At 29.8% G+C, this 24,830-nt stretch overlaps 1 protein-coding gene across 1 annotated transcript in view; it reads right to left on the bottom strand.

The window, feature by feature from the left end:
• Positions 1-22,076, bottom strand: part of LOC111624157 (nose resistant to fluoxetine protein 6-like) — a 32,910-nt gene extending 10,834 nt beyond the window's left edge. The window contains exons 1-12 of the mRNA XM_023366954.1: positions 22,046-22,076; positions 17,104-17,523; positions 12,654-12,886; positions 12,468-12,582; positions 12,150-12,237; positions 11,824-11,918; positions 11,570-11,740; positions 10,311-10,404; positions 7,911-8,000; positions 7,676-7,841; positions 5,791-5,870; positions 1,839-1,961 (exon numbers count right to left, since the gene is read on the bottom strand). Of these exons, the coding sequence (XP_023222722.1) occupies positions 1,839-1,961; positions 5,791-5,870; positions 7,676-7,841; positions 7,911-8,000; positions 10,311-10,404; positions 11,570-11,740; positions 11,824-11,918; positions 12,150-12,237; positions 12,468-12,582; positions 12,654-12,886; positions 17,104-17,344 (1,496 nt within the window). The 5' untranslated portion in view covers positions 17,345-17,523; positions 22,046-22,076. The remainder of the gene's footprint in view (positions 1-1,838; positions 1,962-5,790; positions 5,871-7,675; positions 7,842-7,910; positions 8,001-10,310; positions 10,405-11,569; positions 11,741-11,823; positions 11,919-12,149; positions 12,238-12,467; positions 12,583-12,653; positions 12,887-17,103; positions 17,524-22,045) is intronic.
• Between the last annotated feature and the right edge of the window lie 2,754 nt (positions 22,077-24,830).

Genomic DNA, 24,830 nt, shown 5'->3' with positions numbered 1-24,830 from the left:
GAGGATAAATAGTTTATTATTGTAAATATCGTCTGCATTAATTTCATAATTTTGAAAAGAACTATGGAAATATTTCAAACAGAAACATGTTATTAATGATTCAAAATGTATAAAATATAATAATAATGATAATAGTTGTTTTTCTACGTAAAAGAGTTAGATAACGATAATCACATAAAAATAACTAGGTATTCTTGTGGTAAGGTGATAGCATTTTTTTTTTCATTTATTTAGTAACAATAGAAATAAAGATGAGACTTACTATATCTATATTCAGCAGAACGAGATAATTTCGTTCTTCTGGTTAACAGCGTGTTGTAATTGCCATAAAAATAAAAACTTCCATATAAAGTAATAAAAACTAGTAGCAAGCTGCGGTTTTAACATCTTATGTTTTCCAGTGACATTTTAAGTGTTCTTTAATACGATGAACCGTCACTCTAACTCAAAAATAGAGGACATATGGCCGAGCTAACGGCAATACACGTGAAGCGCAACGACTGTACAGAGAACTTTTCAAACTGCCGTAACCCGAGAAAGGAGCATTTTCGGACCTATGTTTGTATGGAAAATTTTCATTTTTATGACCCATAGAATACGCTGTTAAAGTTTGCGAGACCTCTCAAAAACATTCTGTAGAACTGTCATTTTGGGATGAATGTCTCGGAGAGGAGTAAAAACTGACGAAATTCGAGAGTAGAGAGAAATAGCAAAATAATATAGTAAGTAAAACAAAGAGTAGACAGTAAAATAAAAACGATTTAGAGAAGAAATGAAATGGCGATTTAGTACAATGCTCCAAATAGCACCTCGCGTTAGTGGAAAAAATGAAGAAATAAAGTCAGGCTGAGAGTAACAAAAAGAGAATATTTGGGCATGTCAAATATGAAAGAATATGTATTAAATTTATAAAATTTGTAACTCAAAACTATGACGTAAAGAAAACAAAAAGAGCGACAAACATAACAAGCACTTAGAAATACTGTATTACTATAAAGTTTTTCGTAGATTATGGAATAACGGTCTGTTCTCTGAAATATCAGTATAGCAAACTATTCAAATAAAATTATATGAATAAATTTTTAAAATTTTAACTTTTATAATAATGCATTAAAAGATAAAAGTTTAAACACTTAACATTTAAAAGTTCATTAAAATTTTTAAGTTTGAAATATGTTACATCAATAATATTCATGCTATTTAAATCAATTCAATTTCAGTTGATGAAATATATTATAGATCTTTATAATAGCATATTTTTTAGTGTAGCGATGACTATTTCTGATAAAAAAAGATAACTTACATTAAATTCGAATCATTAATAAAATGAAAATTACTCGAATCTTATATGATTTTATTATAATTAATTATGCTATTTTAAATAAACGCTTTTTCTATATCAGACTTTTAATTGCTTTCAAAAGAACAAAGTAACATGCTGCAAAGGTGTTAAATTCGTGTGAATTAAAATAAATAAATAAAATGTTCTCTTTATTTCTCGTTTAACCTATGTTATATAAAATAAATACTTTTAAAGCGAATATTAGCTATTTAAAAAATAACTTCAGATTGGTTGGTATTCTTCATTCTGTATAAAGTACTAATATTTACAGTAAGTATCATTACTTTATAAACATATAAGTGCAGTTTTACCGTAGTATTTAGCACAAGTATGCGCCAACAAAATGATCAAATAAATATTAATACTTATAAAAATTTTAAAATATATAATAAATATGCTAATTATATGCATGATTTTCACATGCTATTTATGATGCTAAACTTAATATAATATAATGCGCGTGTTTACAAATATAAGAAGTTATTATTGAACTTACTCAGAATCAGAATAGATTATCAGAATAGTTGGGGTAAAATTTCTTACATAAGTAATGTATCCCGTGATTACCATTGATAAAATTATTAAAATCACGTTAACTATCATTCCGATAATTGGCCATCTGAAAAAATAAAAGTATATTTAATTAAATTTTCACTAGAAAATTGAAGATTATCTTCATAAAATACTAAAATATGTTTAAACTTTTATTAATTTTATTAGTAAATAATCAGACTGATAATTTGATAAAACAGCCGGATAGCCACGTTGATAAGGTAAAGTCCGTACAATTTTTGTTATAGGATGACTTTTACAATAAAAAAATTAACAAAAGTTTACAATAATTTTTATAGCTGAACTAAATTCTATTCACTCTTAATTATAATGGAATTTATATAGTATATAATCTAGTTTATAATACTTTTAATAAGTCACAACATGAATATGAGACATTGAGTTGTACTATACCAATAATGAACAGTTTTGTAATGTCAGGGTTTAGGTTTAAGTTTTTGGAATTTCATATCGCAAATTCATTTCTACTCTCATATCAGAGTAGAAATCATAAGATTCGTGGAGATTACAAAACCAAGTTAATAGACAAACTTACTTGACTTATAATGTGTAATATACTTCTATCAATATACCAATTAAGTTTTCCTATTATAGAAATTTGAATTTTACTAAACATCTTAAGTGGATGAAAGAAAATAAGGTGTTGAGTCAAAAAGAGAATGTGAGGAAGTGTGCTTGAATAGCCACCAGTGTGTATGGACAGGACGGTGTGGAGAAAGTTGTTGAATGTATAATTTGCAACATTGTAATTTCCTTTCGCCTGCTGCTCAACCTTTTCGGACTACGAGAGTGGGGATATGTATGAATAAATTTATCAACTTATTTTAAAATCATGTTTTCGGTTTTGTTAAATGTTTGGCCAATTGTTTAGTAAATGACTCCAGTAGGCATCTTACGCGACAATCAGGGTAAGATGTTAAGCGGAATCATTTAAACCAACACGGCGGTTTAAGATCGGTGTTTGCTGACAATGGTAACTTTGGAAGTAATAATTTATCAACAAGTTTTCTTATTTAATAATACATATAAATACGTATAACAGTTTTACTTTGCTTTTAAAATAATTTTAGTCAGAAAAATAGTGAGTGGTTTCCTAGTATTTTGTTTCTAGAAATTGAGAATTCTATATAGAATTCTATAATAAAATTGAGTCTTCCTCCTGTAAGCATCTTCCCTGATCCACTCTATTTTATAGAATAGATCGGGGAAGATGCCTATCTTTAAACACAAATTATCATCGAAATTTACATTTTAATAAAAATATTCTTTCGGCAATATAATAAATACAGTTACATATTATTATGATTTATTAATAAATAAAATTTTTAAGCTAACATACAAATTGCACTAAAACTTTGATCACATGTAATATAATACATATACTTCAATATATTTTAAGAATTAATAGATTAAATAATAGTAACTGACCATGAATTTTTGTAAAATGTTTAATTACGGTATATTAGATTTTAGTACAGATCCAGTATTATTTAATATTTATTCATCACTATTATACATATATATTATATGTATATATTTAAACATTCAAAATTTAATCAATATGGGAAAGTGGACAAACGGGACATTGACTTTACAAAGTCATCAGTGGGATTGTAGTAAGAACTTTTGTTATTATTACGTATTAAAATGTTTAATAAAGATCAATAAAAATTAAGTTGGTCCCAAGGATAGTATGCCAACATTAACACTAGAGCATCTTGCACGTAATATGGAACAAGATGCGTAATCATCAATAGAGATAGCAAGTCACAGTTCAGTTTCGACGGAAGAGACCGGTTTTTCGCGTCTCAAGCCTCTTTACATTGCAACATCAGGAATCTTGCCGGTCCTGAGGTGCTAAACAGTTTATTTATCACTATACAAGCGGTAAATAAACCTCTACCAAAGAATAAAATGGCAAGAGAAATTCCTTATCAAAAATATCCCAAAAGAGTTCACCTGGATCCAATCCACCGGCAAACGAAAACAAATGGATGCGGTGAATTTAAGTAATGTTTGTATAGAATGCAGGAAACTGTACAGAGAAAGAGAAAATTAGACTAAATGTTTACGATGTAAATTTAGGTTCACGTTTCACGTTCATCAACATGGAAATGATCTATACTTTGTTCGTCCTCACGACTATGATAATTTTAATGATTGAAATCTACAGCATCTATTTGCCCCACTTCCATTCCTTATGTCCCACAGTTGGGAACATAACATCTTGCACTCGTGCCAATAAACGTTTCTAACGCTACTAAGACAAACTAACTTTCGATTACTACTTGAACTGTGAATATGAACGTCTTTAATGTCATATGCCACATATATCAATGTTCTCAATATAATTTTTGTGCTATTTATCCTTAGCGTGTATTCAAATACATTGCTATCAGGAATATTTATATATTATGAGATAATATAGATAATAGACTCTTAGAAAAATTTCTTAGAATGCGTTAAAAGAAAACATTTACAGGTTAGTAACGTGCCTTTAATTATTGCATAGTTTTTGAGTATACTTCTATTAACTTTGTAAAAGAAAATATTCCAAAGTCACTTGTCAGTTTACCATTCTTATTTACAAATATACATAAAATGGACGAAGCAAAACACGTTTATCAAGAAAAGACTGTATTAAATATTAATCATAAAAATGATTATAGAAATTTATTAGACATTATATTTCGACAAATTTATCATCAGTAATAATAATAATATTATTATTATTAATAACAGTGGTATGAGCAGCAAAGAAATTTTAGAGAAAAATATCAAACAAATAACAGATTCAATTACATGGAGAAAATGAACATGTGAGTTATTATGGATGCCACATTAATGTGGTGAGATTAATATTGAATAGAATTGAAGATACAAAAAATGGAGCCAAAACATTTATTCACGTGTTTTCAGTAATTAAATATATTTAAAAATATTTCAAAATAAAAAATAATGCAAACCTTTAAAAAAATCAAACGCAAATACAGTAGAACCTCGATTATCCGGACCTCTATTATCCGGATTTTCGATTATCCGGATTGTTCAAAATAAACAAAAATTTTACGAATTTGCTGATTTGCATCTGGCGAATTACGACACTGTTTATGTACGTGATGGAATGCATAACATTTTTTGTTTCAACAACGTCTCACCCGGCACAGTGGTCGTAAACTCTTAAATATATTTTGCGTCATAATAAAAATATAACTTGACATACGTATTTATAAATAATTTTATACTCAAATTACATCATTTCTATAACCAAGGGCGGCGTAAGGTATGGGCAACGTGGGCCACCGCCTATGCCTGGCGGTCCGAAGGGCCTCGCGCCTCGAAGGTTAATGCATTACTTAAAAGCCGAGACCGCGATGAAAAAATTTTACTCGTCATAAAACGATAGTTTGTCAAATTTTTATTCATAAAAATGCAGTTTTAAACTGCTTTTTATTTTATAAAATCCGTCTTCTTGAGCCGCCAGAGGGCCTTTTAAACAATAGCTAGTCTGTTAGCGCTGGTCAGTAGTAGTACAAATTCAATAAAACATTTGTTTCTTGAAAATTTGATCACGATTTAAATACAGTATTTATTTTTAATATTACCGATATGTCATCGAAAAGAAAACGTGTTGTATTATCATTAAAAGACAAAGTATTTGTTTCGATTATCCGGATTTTTCCTTATCCGGACTACCTTCATCCCCAATTAGTCCGGATAATCGAGGTTCTACTGTATTTTTAATAATCATGCAATTAAAAAGAAAAATATAAATTTTGAAATAATTTATTTCTTTATTTATTAAAATTATTTATTTAAAAATAGTTTTACATCAGATAAACTTAAATACGTTGATAGGAATAGATTAGACTCACCGTAGAAGTAATAACAAAACAGGGATGGACAAAATATAAAATTGAAAGTCACAGGCTAAAAACCAAGTATGCTCCAAACACTGAAAATAAAATACGTTAATAGTTAACTTTTTTTATTAGTTGTTAACTAATAGTTTTAAATAAATATTGTGAATTAAAAAATTTAACATTCTCGCGAATTGCATTTTTTAATGGAAAACAAAAATTTATATCTTTCTTAAATCGCTTACATCTTAAATGTATTATTTATTATTTACAATCATGTGACAATGCGGATAGACACACGTATCACTTCTTCCATTAATAAAATAATAGGAGTAATAATAATTTGTTAAGCAACGAAATGCAAAGTATCCCATCTGTAACAGAGATCTTGTACTTTTTTGGAGTGTAATCGTACAAACTATACATTATAACTATACTGAAGAAGCTGGTCAATTTAAAGTACCAATAACCATTGATGACACCGAATGGATGGACAAAAGCCGTTGTTTTGAAACAATGGGAACATCTATCCCTCTATATTGTATCCGTCATTAAAATTATTATCATTAGTTTAGACCTGGTCTAAACCAGTGATAATGATAGCGCATCAGAAAGCAAATAATGAATGGAAACTAGATTTGTGTGCCCGGTAAACAATCTACTACGATTGTAATAACAGTTAGATAAATACAATTTCAATTAAAAATAAAAATAGAATGTGCACAAAGTAACAGAATTTAATGTAGATCGAGCATTATAGATAGGCCAAAATTATGCGTGCTATTTTTTATAGTACTTTACAAATATGTAATCAATACAATTGTTTGTAAAAATAAGACTACAATTTCTATTTATGTACTTGCCCATTATCCGAAAGAAAAATTTAGACCACTCTAGATATTACAAATCGCCTTGCCGATAGATATTTCTATACAATAGTATTATCATCCAAATTCTTACTTTAAATAACGGATTAGTCACAGATAATTAATAGACATAAGAACAAAACTTTTACATACTATTTTGATATTTTGACATTTGACATTTCTTGTACTTGTGCCCATTGTTATAAAGAATTTTTAATGCCGAATCTAACGTTTCAATCAATTTTGAACTGTTTAGAAAAGTCTTACTGAAAAAAACTTTGCCTGATAAACTCAATAATTGTATTAAAAGAGCAAAAAAAAAAATGTTTACTGAAAATTTTCTTTATAATAAAAGATGTTGTAGAGAAACATTTTAATGCACGCTTTTTCTACATTGTTAATAAAATAAAAGTCCTGTATATTTTTTAATACGATCTATTGTTAAACAAAATGAGTAAGTTGCATATCCAAGGCATTATTTAATTATGAGCAATAGTATTTATTATAAAGATAAATGTTTGAAGCTAGTAGATAAAGTTTTTCCGATATGGTTTTTGGTACGATTTTAAATCTAATTTCTTAATTCGATTCAGAATTAAAAATTCTCTAAAACAATTGCAACAGAACAGGATGACACTTTCAATCTTTAAAACTGAAAGTCTAAATGTAAAAGTAACTGAGACAATGCAACTTTTGCATCCATTAGTACTTTCTAATTTTCAAATTTCTATTTCTATTAGAATTAGAGATATAAGCTCGACACTGAGTTTCTAGTATTCACTGTATATGTGAAACCAATACGTCAAAATATATATTAATTTCACGACATTGAAAATGGTAACTTATATAACTATTTAAATGACGTATTTAAGACGAATTTTTCTTGAAAATTAGAAAATAATGAAAAAGAAAATTCCGAGAAGCTCATTTTGATTGTATCGTGTAGAAAATTTAAAATACTGGCATTGAAAAAGTTTAAATTATTTTAACTGAATTACTCATTAAGTTATAATTTAGAGGATTCAAATTCTTACCGATTCATCTAAAGAAATGAAATTATTAATAAATAATACATTGGTCCACCAATTGTGTCGACAAGCGGTAATTTCTTTATCCACTAATTCGTGCCATAAAGGACCGGATCCCATCCACGGCACAAAAAATAATATACATATCGTTATAATCAAAACAGGTGCAATTCTGAAAAAAAATGTAATTATTATATTTTATAAGAGAAAAAATGGATTATTATTAAATATGAAAACTTACCTCCAATATCGATGGAATATGAATAAAGGAATGTTGATAGTTTTCAATTCTTTGCATTTTTTCATCACTGTATAAGTTACAAGAAGACCACTAAAGAATACATAATTTTACATACTTAACAATACAAAATTACATTTAAACTGATGTAAATATTTTTATAATTATATTTAATTTCATTTTTATATAAGGACACAAGTTAGTTACACAAATATAATCTATATGTTATGTTTGATTGAGTGCATAGGTATGTTTACGCGTGTGTACGTATGTATGTGTGTGTGTGTCATCAAATATAGTTTTTTAGTGTAATTTATAAGTAGCTAAATTTGATTTCAAAATAAAATAATAAAAATAAGAGATTACATTTTACATTGGTGAGATAAATTAAAACAAATATGAATGAAAACTATTATCTGTTAGAAAAAAAGAAATAAATTCAAATCATAAAATTTATGAATTAAAATTTTGTCTCCGTCGATTTAAGGGCAAATATATTATGTAACAAATGTAAATGTTTTTGATATAAAATTAAACCTTTTATTGAAATTTTAAAATATTTAGAAACAATTAATTAGCTCAAATTCTGAAAAAATTGAAAGATGTAGAGCAACTGAATTTCCCGATTCTTCGTCGATTCGTTACTAATGACGCTTTCGTAATATACAGCTGTGGCTTAAATTTCAAAATTATTAATCAAATTATAAAAGTCAATTCTCTTTATGAAATATGTATTACTTGTTAGTCGAATTACATTTGTGTAATTTCAATTTTTATTTTAAAATAGACTTAATTTGGACTTGCAAGGTACTGTACTTGGGGATAAAATTCGAGACAAAAGAATTCTCGAAAGATACTGAAACGCTTCAATTCCAGGATATGCAGTAGATATGTATTTTTACTCTGCCAGTGATAGAAACACATTTAAAATGTGGAGAAATAAAATATACTTTTTATATACACCCGTCTCTAGACAGGATTAGGAAAAAATCCGAGATAATCCCGGTAAACCGGGACATCTGGCAATCCTAATTTAATTTCATTAGCAGTCACAAATCAAACTAAACACAAACTGAGAACGCGTTACTCTTAAATAAATTTTAACAATAGCATATCGTACATAAATTTAATAAAATATATATTTTATTTAAATTTGAAATAAATAAATTTCCTCGGAAGAACAGGTAAAGATTTTGTAAAGAATATCATTTTTGAAAAGTTTTTTAAATCATTTAAATTACTAAACAAGTTTTTGAAGTTATATAGTATATTGATTCAGATTATATTTTTATCTTCTGAAAACCAAGCGCTTCAATAACGAAGATAAATAAAACCCGTTTACTTATCTAACAATAATACAGTTTGCAGTATTCCGTCGTTTGTGACACTATGCATTTTGGGCACCTGCCTCTCGGCATTTGCAGTTTAAACGACGTTTATGTCCAAGTAATAGATCTACAATTAAAAACTGTTGTACTTATCTATATGTTTTATTACAACACTACTTTTTTTTTCTGTGTACGTTTTATTAATTTTTTCTTTTTGTCATAATCATCGTTTCATGAAAAGAATCAGTCAGATAAATGTAAGAAAAGGTTTTATACGAAAAGATGTAAATAAGCAGGCCTACAATATTTTAAATAGATTATTATAGCATAGATTTTATTTAAATTGTCTGCTTCGACATACAAATGACGATAAGAAGTAAGCGTCTGAAATGCATATTGCCACCGAGAACGAAATGCTGCAAATTATATTATTAATTGAATGAATAGATTAATTTCTAGAATCTTGCTTTGCACATTGAGATGAGGAACGAGTGTTCGATTTCAACAATATAAAAATAAATAAGAAATACATTGTGGTTCTAGAGAAAGTATTTAAATTATTCTGTATTTAAATTATTTGTCATTTTAAAATATATCGCTGTTCTTCTCTTTCGACAAATAAATATTCATATATTAAATGTTTTTCTCTTTTGTATTTCTCCGTTTATGTTTTATTTTCATAATATGCCATATTGTTTTCCCCCAAAATAATAATAAAAAAAGTACAAATTTACATGTTATATAAAATATAACAGAGCATAACTATACAGTATTTTAAAATATAATAATGCCTAGTCAGTGTTTTACCATAAAAGCTTTTATTTACTATCCATTATTTTTCTTTCTGTTTTATCAATCCTTTAAAACTCATAACACGAAAACGAATTACTCTACCTTATTTTCTAACTATAGGTATACAGATTCATAGGTTTACAGTTACAAGGTGATTCACCTTGGAACAGCTGTAAACCTATAGTTAGAAATCAAGGTAGATATGTGATATACTCATTAACATATTCAGATATTTGAATAAATTGTAATAAAATTGTATAAAATAACATTCGTATTTAATTACCTGATAAAAAAGAAAGAGTCCACGCTTAAAGTTCCGTTCATGATCACGGTAAAGGGAAAAGAATCTGGAAACTTTGGTAATGATAACACACTACCTGTAAAAAAATTATTTTAAACTTTAAGATGATATTATTAAATGAATTTCCAATAATGCTATATTTTTCAACAAACTAAATATGTTTCAGACATCTTTTCTTAAACATATCTTGATTTAACATCGTTTTACTCAATGTGAAATTAAATTTGTATTAAATTTAATTTAAAAATTTTGTTGTGAAACTATCTTTGATATAATTTTATTATTAAAAGATATAAACATTATTTTTTGAAATATGTATTAAATGACAGGATTCAACATTTATAGATATTTGTTAATAATTAATGCAAAGAGTTAATTAAGAAATCTATTTCAATTCCACTAATAAATCTGAGTTATATCCTCAGATATATCGACTATCGTATGTTGTTCTGTAATTAACCCTATCCGAGTTAATTAATATATGTTACGAATTGTAAAGTTCTTTTCTTTATTTCATTTCAATAAACCAAGTGTATATACCCGTATATGTAAGTAAACACGTCTAAAACCGAACCTTCTATAAGATTAAAATCTGCTTAAATCGAAAATAAATGTCGAAACTGAATGATTTAGTATATAAAATACTATTGTATCAATATTATAAGCCGAAAATCTGTCGAACGCGAAAAGAAAAATTTTTGGGGTACCAAATACATAACGTGTGACTGAATAAAGCGGGAATTTTCGTCACAACAGCAGAATAATTCTAAATCATAATGATCTAACTCGCGGGAATTATGGTCCACTTCTTGATGACGAGTTGTAGATATTTTTTTTTCCTTTGTTACGACTGTATTTTCATTGTTTGTAAAGTAGTTAACTGTAACAATGGAATGCCGCTGTTTCTCCCCTCTAGAAGATTTAATAAGGTAATAACTCCTTATAAAATGGAACCTGTCAAAATGGAAAATTTTGGCCGCTAAATACGCCGGATAATTCTGTTTCAGACAAGTTTTACTGTATTACATTAAAAGTTACATTTTATGTTGTTATCTCCAACATTTTATATTGATAAATGCCACGGAATGGTAATTAAAATAATTAATCTGCCTCAATGAGAGCATTCGAATGTTTTTCATAAAGTAGAAAAATGTATTTAAGTATCTATTAGTTATCACTCTTACTGTTACTTATTTCCACTAGTCAGTTTTAATTATTGTAAAAATAAACATATTACTTACGCACAAGTTCGAAATTAGTATTACTGTAAGTATGTCCTAGAATTATCCAAGTAATAGTTAAAAATTTCATTCCATGCAAAATATCGAGCGAATCCGAAGAATGAGTCGTATCCAAAATCTTCCTGCCATTTCGAAAAATATTGAAATTTTCTAGAAATTCATTCACTTTAACTAAAACATTTCAAGGAGCTTTTTCAGTTGTATATAATTAATTAAATCTTCATTTTATTACTTTCATATAACACATAACTTACCATTATCGTAGTAATTTGCACGTCGTGCTCGCATTTTACATAAATACATAGAAGTACCTATTATATTCATCGATAAAAGTAATCCAATGAAAACTCTGTAAAAATTAAAAAATAAACTTTTATTATTTCATTTGTATGTTATTATTCAAATACACATTCATTTATACATTTACGCATATTATTTAATTTATCAATTTAAGTCTGGCTATATATTTAAAGTCTTTCTTCGCTAATGATAACACACTTCCTGTAACTATATACCTGTGACGAGAAAAATATTCTAGATAAATTCATTTCAAAAATTATTTCCTGTACTCTGAACTTACGCTGGCAATATTTGGAACGTTTGCATTGTGAAATGTTGTTTTGTTTCGCATTGAGGTATTGTGATATTCAGTCGAAATATTTCTCCCGCTATAAAATATTAAATTGATTAGCAATTTGGTTTACAATATTCCATAACTCATCTGATTAGAAATACAGAAAGATTCAAAAGTCACAGAAATTTTAAAAAATTAATAACTCACAAACTATTTACGGTAAGACGATGCGGTTTTCACAGAAATGCTTAAAAAGAAGCGGGTTTTTTAGATGTAATAAAAATTTCTGTGACTTTTGAATCACCCCCGTATATTTCTAATTACCTTTCCTTGCAAAGCTCTCTACATCTTTGCCATTGCACGTCGATGGCAAGCAGATGCCGTATCTGAACGAAACGTAGTAGAAGACTTGAGCCATTTGGCTGGCCGATGCCAAAATCTAAATAAACAATACGAAACTGTGGAATATAAAAAAATACATGATATTTTTCAGAAATAACAAATTCCTACGCTATTATTTGACGACACATTAGAAAAGTTTTCTAGAGGTTTGTCTAAACGATACTTTTTAGGCCGAGGTGGAAGTGGCGGTTTGATTTTTATTGTGCAATATTGTCCACTGAAATTTGGATGCAAAGAATCAGAGGAAGGAATCTCGCTATCGATGCACTGATCGTAAGAACCGAGAGAAGTTAACGAGCCACTGATCATTCCATCTGTGGGTTTAGCTGATGCATCTAGCACTGAAATAGATAATAAGAAAATATTATTATACAAAATGTTTAGTATGCTATAATTTAACGAATAATTATAAGATAACCGAAAAGTTATTTAACTATTGTTTTATCTGTTCCAGGAACACTTAGGAATATGAATCGTAAACAGTTTAGGACAACTGTCTTTGCGCAAAATTGATAAAGTCAGTAATTAAAATATTTCAATAAGAAAGCAATTTAGTGTTTGCCTCGGTAAAATGACTTTTGGGCCATTCTGTATTTTCGGTCTAGAACAACGGTTCCCAACCTTTTTCGGGTAGCGACCCCCTTTTTATAAAAGCCAAGTGACCCGCGACCCCGATACAATTGAAAAAGGTATTTTTAATAAGGTAATTAAAAAACAATGAAATTAGTTTTTTAGTATAATTTATTTTAAATTATGTTTAATAATTAATTTAATGAGATGGTTGACATTGCATGTATTATTAACCAGCCTCAAAATTCGCGAGTGAGATTTTGTTAACGCCAACCTCGTGTCGTTCTCAACATTTAATTTATTCCTCTCAAAACTCTCAACACGTGATTCAACCAACTGTGACAGAACAGCGTACTCAGATTACACTTATTTTAATTTTTTAAAAATATATGAAATTATTCAAACTTTAAGACACCATTAAAAATAAATATTGCATTATAGTGAAAATTTTGTTTTAGTTTACTGCATAAGTTGGCGACCCCACAGAAAACCCGTCGCGACCCCCTTCTGGGTCGCGACCCATAGGTTGGGAACCCGTGGTCTAGAACATGTGTTAAAACAATTTTTTGAAGCGATAAATATCAAGAAGATTAAGGTGTTTTCATGTGAAGTGTGATTCGGTCAGTATTCTTTCCTATAGTTTTTTATTTATAGAACTGCAACCTACTTATTTACTTAGAATCGACGTGCAGCTACATATGAATTAATACCTGTAAATTCACGCACATCAGAATTAGAAATAAAACTTAAAAGTAGTTTGTAGCTTACTTGTCCAAAACTAATTTTCAAATTTCATTAATTTTTTTTCTATTTTTTATAATAATACAAAATTTTCTGGGTAAACCAATTTATTTCGAAGTGTTTGAAGTAAATTAATTAGTTTACTTTCGTCGTCGAATTACTGTTATAAATTTAATGCACAATTTTAATTTACAGTACGAAATACACAGTAGTATGTTTTCTTCTAAGAGATACTATCGTTATTTTTGGAAAAATAACAGTATTAATTTAACGATTATTTATTGTGACATGGTCAAAATGCCGGGCTGCAAGTTATAATCATATTTTTAATTTATTTAATTTAAAATATATGCTCTCCACCGCAAATTAGTCGTGTCTTGCCCCTGTACATCATACTTTTCCGTTAGCAATGAAGTCGTTTCGGTCATCTATTTAATTCCTCCCGGAAAACAATTTTTGAATTGAAATAACGTGACTTACGGTTTGCATCAGCAAGCATTTATATAGTTAATCGAGGCCTCCTGCCTCTAAAGTTTCCATTTCTAGTGTCGTCTCTCGTGTATCTAACCCTATTCTCGAGATGAAGAAAAGACAGACAGAAGGACGGTCAGGCGACAGGGAATTTATAGGTCTACAATTTTTTCGAATTGCAGCCCAATTATAAATTATTTTATACGTACTTATAAGCTATATCAGTCGAAATTAAAATAATTAAATATAGGCTTACAAAAATTTGTTTTCTATCACAGAGACTAAATTTCTATTGTAAATATCAGAGGCGGCTGGTCATTAGGAGCCTGGCTCCACCAATAATTTTATCAAACAAATCAAATTAGTCACCGACAAAAAGCGGCTCGATTAACAAATTATTCATTATTTTTATAAACTGTTTGTTATAAAAATAATAATTTTCCACAAAAATGAATATTTGTTATGGCATTCTACCATACTTGGGCCGGCTCCCATATAAATAACGCTAGGAGATATTGGGCATGGAAATGCGTATCATTACTGGCAGTTACCTTTGTAGGCGATTACGTGTTGTGGGCCAGCTAGGTCGGGCCCGTTCTCAAACTATTCTTAATTAACTGTGTGTGGGAGTCTACGCGTTAGTACACGAGTACTACACGTTTTTGAAATCTTTTGAGGCTTATATTTTTACTGTTTCATTAATTTATAATTATTACGTTTACTTTTTCCATTTTATTTCGTGATTTACAAATGATCTTGTACATCAAGTAATTTGTTTTGAATTCAGTTAATGATTCATAATCACACGTGTACCCAAAACACATGAAACGTGGTTAAGAGAATTTTGAGTTAGATTATACTGTACAGTACATTATAAATAACTATATATAAAGTCTAGAGCAAGAAAAAATATAATTATAATTAAATGTTCTACGTCAAAATTAAACATCTTATTAAAAATTTCTCGATTCGATAATTTAATAACGCTCATACTGCCCAAGAAATCTCAGTATTTTGGTAATGATTACTCATTTTAGTTCTGTTTTATGTTTATTAAACATAATGAGTGAGACAATTGACACAAAAAAAACAATTATAACACTCTTTTATTTATTTCTATTGTTTTTCGTTTTTTTCGGAAGAATGAAAGACAATTTTAAACGAATATTCTCGAAAATATTATAGATCCAATAACGAAAATAGACTTTTATGATTTTATTGCGAAGAAGAGCTTAATAATTATCAAATTTTTATCATCATACGGTAAACCTAGCTGCTTACTAGATATTAGATTCAGTTATTCAATCTAAAGTATTTTTCATTTATTTTGAAGCACGTAATTGAATCCTATTGGCTACTATCTAAAATTTGAATTCGGTCGAATCTTTTCTTCGTATTGCGCTTGACGAATGTAACGAAGGCTAATATTTAAGAAAAGAAAGTTAAGGAAGTGAGGTCAGAAATCCATGACTCTTTTACAGAAAAAATTATCACACGAGGCAGCTCTGCATTGTCCATTAATATAATAAATTGTTTTAGGCCTACATAATTTCAATCGTAATTAATTTTCACTGTAGACGAATATAAAAAGTTATCTATTGAACATCAATGTCACCGATGCTTGTCTATATTAAATACCGTATATTATTCTACAAAGGATTAAATCGATTTCATGATACACGAACGTTAATCGATTAAAAATTCGAATTAAACTGAAAAACTTAAAATTTATTTTAAAATTATCAATTCAAATTTAGCATTTTTTCCGACAAATAATACCCATGGTAATCCAAAACTCAGTTAACCATTGTAGCGCCTAAATTGAGGTCGAAGTTTCATATTTAATACACAAGTTAGCGATTCGTATTTATATGTTTACTTTGAACACAAAACTAAACACGGTTAACTAACTTTCGAGCTACCTATACTACTGCCCTTAAAACACACTATGCAAGATTTGAAAATCCACACCTAGATATCATAATGAATAGGCCTACAGTATTTTCAACAATATAACTAATATGTTATTGTTTTGGCTTCGTGTTTAATAATGAGAAGAGTAATAAGTTTGTTAAAAATAAATTAGTTTAATAAAGAAATTCCACATAATATTATTAGTAAAAATTCTGTGTAATGCATGATTTCTATTTTATAAAAATTCCATAAGAGACTTTATTCAAATAATGGGCGTGTGTTTACGGTGTTTCCACATCAGTTATTCGTGGTTTAAATAAGCACGAACGACTGATGTCTTATCAAAATAAAAATAAACATTACTTCTGAAAATTCTACCTAACAATTTTAGTAATTGCGTTTTTCTAAAAAGTCAAAATTAGTTGATTATGTACTAAATGATATTAAAGACATTTTATGTAAAATATAGTCATTATTTTAACAGGAGGGATGAGCTGAAAGCAAAATTATGAATCACCAATGATGTAGCCACTAATGGAATGTTTACAAATGAGAAGAATGCTCAGAACATATTAATAAGATCATCTCACCTATTATACTTAATGGACAATAGTCTTGTTTAAAAATTCCATCAATACTTTTTTCAGATAATCGAATCTCTATATTTGTAAATAAATAATACGTCTTTGCACTTTCCGAATGCGCGAAGAGAAATGATTAATCCTATATTTAAAATAATGTTTGCGGGTATATATTTTATTACAATAGTAACGATTACTTTCTAGGTTTTATAAAGTGTATATATTTATAGATTTTATAAGTTAGAGACTTTCGAGAAAGCAAAGAATACCACTATACTCACTAGTAAATGCCCACGGTTCCATGTTTTTGATACCATTTAATAGACGATTTAAATCTCTGGAACAGTTTTTCGAAGCTTGCGAAAAGATAGTAGCTAGAAAAGGTTCTAGACGATGATAGCCACTATTTATCAAACGTCGAAAATTGTGCTCTAGGCGCGTCCATTGTTTATCGATATCTTCCGCTCGATACGTGTCACTCGTCCACAGCAAAAGTATTAAGATCGCGCTTCGGAATGCCATGTAACTCAAAAAACTGATAACAGAAATGGCCGTAGCTAATTTCCTCTGCCGGTTCCTGTGGCGAACAGACTGCACCTAGTCATAAATGGGTCAAGCTCGCTTCCGCCAATGGCGTTTTTCATGCCGTTTTTGCCTGCTCTCTCTGCAGCAAACTTGTCAAATATGTTTAGAGAAAGAATCTAGTCAAAATAAAGACGTTATAATTAAAGAAAAATTATTGAACTCGTGAATAAAATCAATATTTAATAATTGAAACGTACACAAATCCGTAATAAAATATTTTTTGCAAAAAATTCAGTAAACAAAAGTACAGTTTATATCAGTGATACCTGTTGAATTTAAGCCAGTATTTTTAAAAATTCGTTTTACAGAGTAAGTAATCGATAAAATCTATACTATTTTATACGAAAAATCTATTTATAAATTTTATTTTATACCGAATGTCAAGGTTTAATACGGGAACTATAAACAAATTTAAAAAGTAAGAATGAATTGGAGCATGAATTAAAATCTATAATATATGCCGGATGGTACGAAATAACCGTAATTTGTGAATATGAATCATAAACTATGTTTAAAAGACCATCACCAAGAACAATCGACGTGGGGAAAATCAAGATATTTTACTCGTTTCTAGTATTTTTAATGTGTAAATTTATCAGCCATCTTTTTAAACGTATACTTTTCTTTTACAAAATAATTGAAAACACGGGAACAGCGCAATAATTAATTTATAAGTAATAGAAAACTTGAATAGGAACAATTTAAGGCGCGCGATTTCTGTCATAGCGTTTTCTCGTCTTCCTGTTTTCTTATATTAACAGAAACGCGTGATCAATTCGTTTAGCATCTTACAACTTAGGTAAAAAAAAGTAACGAAGTTGTTGTCAATGACATTTTCTAAGGAATAATCAAATTAAATTCCGAAATATTCCAGCTATAGCCGAACAACTAGTATTTGATTAGTTACAAGAAAACACACTTTTAGTCTTTACAACGGTTAACTGACTTTTGGAAGTTTTTCGTACTAACAATATAAGGAATTAAAGAAATATTTTAAGATTTTTTAACATAAATTACATTATAACGTAAAAAACATTAATTTAGCATTTATCTTCTTTCCATTTATTTAAATAAAATAAAATAAATTTAAAAAGTCTTGATTTTATAGATATCGCAAGTAATACGTCACCAAAGGGCGCGACTATTGTCAAAGCGTTAAAAGAAAAAAAATCATAATGGGTGAAACTTTTATTACATGCCCGAGAGGTTAGGTCGTTTGAAATAACGTAATTCCAGGTATAATAATTCAAATGCTCCAGGCATCGCAAAAATTAGCAATAATATAGCCTACTAAAGATTGTCTGCTGGCGAAAATGATGAGAGTGTAAATATTTTTATAATAATACTAAGATTTTCATGAATAATTTAATAATTAAGGCATAATTAAAGCTGTCTACGGTTGCTACATCTTTATTTATGCAGCATCGTATAATTTGTAAAATGAAATGGCACAATTATACTAGCCTATATACATAAGACCTAGTAAACAGCTACATTCTTTAACTTGGACTTTCAATATGAAAAGTTTAAATCGATGAATATAACTGTTTATGGGGCCTTCGGATGTCGAGAAAAGTTCCTAGTATATAAAATATATATGCAGTATATATATATTGAATATCTGCAAACATAACTGCGGAAAAATGCATTATAAACTGCATAATTTAATAATAAGTGTACTATTTTAGAATTTGAATTTTATCGTGTTTATTTATAGCTAGTAGCTAAAGTGTCTTGTATACTAGAGTCCTAAATAATATTTTTTTTAAATCATAGATAATTTTAGCGATATCTCGAGGCGTTAAATAAAAGTAAGATATCGATAAGAACACATAACAATATATATTATATTTATAAATAATGATTAAAGTCGACTCTAAAATAAGTTAAATTTACTTGTACGCTAAGTAACTCATTTATTAATAACATTTATATANATAATAGTAATTAATTTGTACTATCTACTAACACTTATTTTTATTTAATGTTCTGACAATAAAAAAACTACAAAACAATAAAAATTGAATCTCATATGCCAATTCTTATTTATTTATTTATAATCGTTAGACCCATATATAGGCCTATATATATATATATATATTTAAATTAAAAAATGAAAATATAAAAATATTTTTACAATCAGAAAACATGGGAAGTTTTGCTTTATAATTTTATAGCATTCACATTATAAATAACAAGTATTAAAGGTAAATCTTCACGGGAGGGTTTAGAAAACGTCATTGAGGAAAGATTTAATTATTAATAATTATTTTTAAACTTTAAAGGTTGTTGCGCAGTTTTTCGTTTCTTCGGTAGCGCTACAACGAAAACGAGTTTAATAGACAGGAGGTCAAGAAACTAATCGACACTTAAAAATTTCAAACAGCAAAGCACATCGACAACACGCAAACCTACATCGTCTTTAGAGGGAGCAATAAGGGAATATCTACCCTCAGGTTTTAACCCGATAAGGGCCTCGTTAAAAATATTTCTACATTGACAAAATTCGAAGGAAACAACACAAACTTCCTACGAAAAAATTATAAATACAGATTTGCTTAAAAGTCAGTTAATGATTAACTGACTGCTCTAATTCACAAATTTTATTACGTATTCTACGTAGTACAAATTCCACTAATTTTTTTTAACTCATTGTTCTAAATTCAGTTTACAATACGTATTTACAATATATATTTTATTCTATGTGCATCTGGAGCACGCGGAATAAAACACCGTTAACTAACTTTTGGGCTGCTCCGTACAAACACATTCGTTCGGCACTTTTAAACTCTCGGTTCCGCGAACACTAAGAGGGCTTTTGTTCGCACTCGTGGTATGATTCGGCCATCCCTACAACGAGAGCGGAGAGTCCGACTTATTGGAATCTACGTGAATATTTCTGATCCGACCGAGACACGAACCCGAAAGAGGCAAGCTAGTATTTTTATCTTTAATACTTTTATTAAAATGCAATATAAATGACACCGTTAAAACCTGATAAAAATTGCTTTAATGTTCAGACTGTTTTCGTTATTGCTATTCTGTTAGTGTTATTCTACAGGAAAATAAAATTATTCGACAACGAAACTAAACGAAATAAAGATAATAAGCATGCGATATAAAGAGTTGTTATCAGCTAATTAACTTAACTTGGAGTCATTTCTTAACTTATAGACAAATTTCTTTTAAATTCTGTGTAAATCCCGTAATCAATACAAACGAACGATCAAATTTATCTTAAAAATTTACCCTTCTGTTTTATCCTCTTAATTTACCATTAAAAATAATGATAAAATTACGCATAAAGTTAACTTAATAGTTCAATGTGAGCCGTTATACTTGTTTTTTATATAGCTTACAACGATAATTATGAAGATATATGTCAAGTTTAACTCAATTATGCATATGAAGTAATAGAATAAAATCGTTAAAGAAAAACTGTAGATGACAAACTGCATATTTTTCAAATAATAATACGGAATAAAAATTATTGTCGTATTTTTGTAAATATATTTTTTGCCACGTCTAATATTACAATTGCTGCAATACATGACTCGATACAAATCTCCGTTTAAAATATTAGAATAAATCAGTGAAGAATCGTGTTAAGATGCGAAGTGAATCTCGAAGAAGCTTAAAGTTTCGTGTCTTAACGTCAATTTTTTTTCGAAAATAATTTACCGGGGTACAACGTAAGGGAGAAAGTGAGATGCCAGTAACATTTTTGTATTTTATTGTGATAAGAGGTGCTTGTTCTGTCTCCCATTAATCGACACACTATTTGAAAATTTATACAATATTACAGCACTTCTTTCTTTCACGGTATGCATTTTGTGCCTTCGTCTCTTATCAGTTGCCACTTGCCTGTCGCAAATAATACCGATCGTGTTCTTATTCAATACGATTAAAAAATACTGATGAAAAGAAAGAAGTGCTGTAAAATTTTAATATTATTTGAATAAATGGTTTGTAAGTATTACATTATCTGTAATTACACCAAACGCAAAAATAGAAAATACAACTTGGTTCCAAAAGAGAAAATCTGAGAGAAGTTAATCACAATGCATGTGCAAAGCGGTGCCCACTGATACAAAAAGTGAGGAAGATGTTAATTGCTAAAACGGACCATGGCATACAGTAATATACGAAGTTATAAAAATAGAATGTTAAGAATAGTTCAGATAAACGATCTATTAGTGGTTCTTTCGCACTGTGTAAAACACTAGAGAAAGTAGACACTTACAGAAAAATTCCAATTTCAAGCATTAGAAAGCTAATAAGGAATGAAACAAATAAAGAGTGGCAAGATAGATGGTCGAACACTAATAATGGACGACATACGTTCTGCCTTCTGCCAAGTATTGAAAAACGAATAAAAGATTTACCATGGATTTCGGTTGACTTTCTAAGCAGCCAATTATATACTGGACACTGCAACAGTAATGAGTACCTAAAAAGAATTGGCAGAAGACATACTGCAGCTTGCGACTGCGGTGAAGAAGAACAGAATTTAAATCACCTATTCTTTGACTGCTATAGATACGAGAGAGAAAGAACAGAACTTTTCTTACTATACCAGCAGTTCTGTAATATACCCAACCCAGACTTACACAACCTAATACAAAACAAAAATCTTACTCAGGAACTTTTAGCGCGAATCGGATGTAGTGTCGATGCGCACATCGATTGCAATAAACTCGTTGTGCAAACGTAGCAATGTCATTGTTCTTCATTCGTCCGTTTTTGTACGAATCGACAAACAGCGAGTGACGAAAGTGAGTTGGAGAAACCAACGATTCGATTTGCATACATTGACGCAAAACTAGACGTAAAAGAACGCATTAGCAGGAATCGAACCCATGCCTCCAAAGACACTGGAGCCTTAAACCAGCACCTTAGACAGCTCGGCCACCCTACCGACTGCTTGCATCCTTACAAAAATTTTAACTGTGTACGCTGACTGACACTTCGAAAACATAAGGGATAAAGTTCTCCTATAGTAACCAAGCCTTTGCCACAGAAATTGGCTACGAGTAATTAATTTCCTGCGACTATGTGGTCTCGGCTTTGTTCCATTCTATAGGGGTGATTTGCTAATTATGACTCAAATTCACGATCGGATATATTTCGTTCTATTTGTCAAATATAAATCAAATTTTGAAAACTGGTATAATTCGCTTTTCTTTGCATTCTAAGAACGTTTGAGTTCGAGTGTTCTAAAAGTGAAAGCAGCAGTTGCGAGCGAAACTGATGTACACACCAAACTTCTTTGCGATGAAAGTTTTCTATCCCGCGATGTTGTAAAAGCTTTCAAGAAGAATTGAATTGAAGTTTTCCAGTCTACATGTATCTGAGTTTTTAGTAACAAAACGAAAAAGCGACAAGCGAATCCTTCTGGTGAGTTACACCCAACTTTTCGAAGGGCTCGCAAATCTCGGAGTAAGGATAAGATAAGGAAAGTTAGGAAATGATTAGAAAAGAAAATTTATCTAGACAGAGGACCATTGCAAAAGGTCTGGGTATATCTCAGTTCACAGTTAACACCATTATACACAAAGATCTGCAAGCAGCTACCAAAAAAAGTATCTGAACATCGCCTCACATCTGCGCACAAATAGAACCGAAAGACTAACGCAAGGAAGCTCTACGAGAGGCATCTGGCTGGAGGAAAAAGCGAGTACGTGGCAACTCTGGATGAAACGTATATATATATATATTTTTTTTTTTTCGAGTTCCATTGAAGTAATTAAGGTATATATACCTTGATTACTTTAATGGAACTCGAAAAATTCTATACGTGCAGCCCGGACAGGAAGTGCCAGAAGAATGGCTTGTCAAATGTCACGAAAGATGGCCCGAAGGATTTATGATTGTTGGAGAAATGACGGGCCGGGGAACACTTCCTCTTATCACAGTGCCAAAAACTGTGAAAGTTAACGCTAATTAATATGTGGAGAACATTTTGAAACCATATTTGGAACGTGAAATTCCAAATCTGTATCCTGAAGAAAAAGCCAAAGTGACTCTTCACTATAATAAAGCTTCTAGTCACACAGCTACATATAAAACCGCTTATCTCCAAAAGATGAAGGCTGACGATAGATCAAACCACATTTTTGCAGCGGACATATCCACCAAAGCACCCGACATCAGCCTCATAGATTTATTTGGATTTGGTTTCCTGAAGTAACGTCTTTTTCTTCGTAATGCTACATTAGATGGTATTTGAAAAGTAATTCAACAGGAGTGGTAAACAGTATCAACCGAAACTTGCAAGAAGGTCTTCGAATCGTCGAAACGGCGATGTCGTGCTACGAGCCAACGAGATGGAAAAGGTATCGAGCAGATAAGGACAATTCATCGACGGGTGCTTCGTGAAAGAAACTAAGCGAACAAATTAATCACGATTAACAAATCATTCTCTGTAAACTAATAAACTAATACTTGTAATTAGCTACTTTAGCAGAAGTTTTGCTTAATTAAATGGTTTTAAAATGGTTGATTTTGCGACTAGCTACTTCTGTTAATTGCAAAAAATAAAACAAATTTATACAAAATATTAAAGGTTTTTTTAAGGTTGAAATTTCTAATATAGAGAGTCCGTTCAAAAGCTTAAATTCTTAGTTCTTTTATATTTTTAGGAAGTGTAGTAGTAGTAGTTAGTTATTTTCTTTTAGGAAGACAGGAGAGGAAGCAACCGGTTAAAAGTAGTAGCGATAGTGACAGCGGCAGAGAAGAGAAATCGAAGCAGAATGTTGGCGCTTGCACAATTGCATCTACGCCTGCACATATTGCTGTTTTAAGTGCATCGAGTGGATCTTCGCTACCAACTGGTTCTGGCGCACAGGATCAAACGTATTTTTATAATGATGTGGGTTGGACTTGGTTTAGTACGACCTCATCTCAAAACACGGAAGTTTTAAAACACTGTTGGTCTCATAGTTCTTGAAATATAATAACAGTTGGAAGAAAACCTGTTAACAATAAAAAATCTTACGAGCGATCTTCCCTTCGTAGAGCGATACAGTATATATTACGTAAATCACTAAGCCAGTGAAGATAATACTATATATACCGAATACAGTTTAAACAGCATTATCTTCCTCGGCTCAACGATTCGTTCGTTTATTTAATGACACGAAATATTTGACTAGAAATCGATTCCATACAGAAAAAAAATGCAACAAAGCGTCAAAAAAAGGTATGGGAAAAATCCGAAATCTCGAAGAAAATATTTTACGCTCTACATCAGCGTTTATCCTCGATTCCTCGCAGAATGTCATAAATCGGTAATCTTACGGCCGAGGTGTACGGTAAAAGCGTAAAGACACCAGTCTTCCGCTCCGGTAATCCGGGTTCGAATCCATTATTGGAATGAATTGAAAACGAGAAGAAAAGAAAAAAAAAAAGATTATCGTTGTAA

The sequence above is a fragment of the Centruroides sculpturatus genome, unplaced genomic scaffold, assembly GCF_000671375.1.
Source record: "Centruroides sculpturatus isolate CEXI.00-Female unplaced genomic scaffold, Cexi_2.0 scaffold380, whole genome shotgun sequence".
NCBI lineage: Eukaryota > Metazoa > Arthropoda > Arachnida > Scorpiones > Buthidae > Centruroides > Centruroides sculpturatus.
The sequence above is the reverse complement of the archived record's forward strand: the minus strand, read 5'-3'. Positions and strand labels throughout refer to the sequence as shown.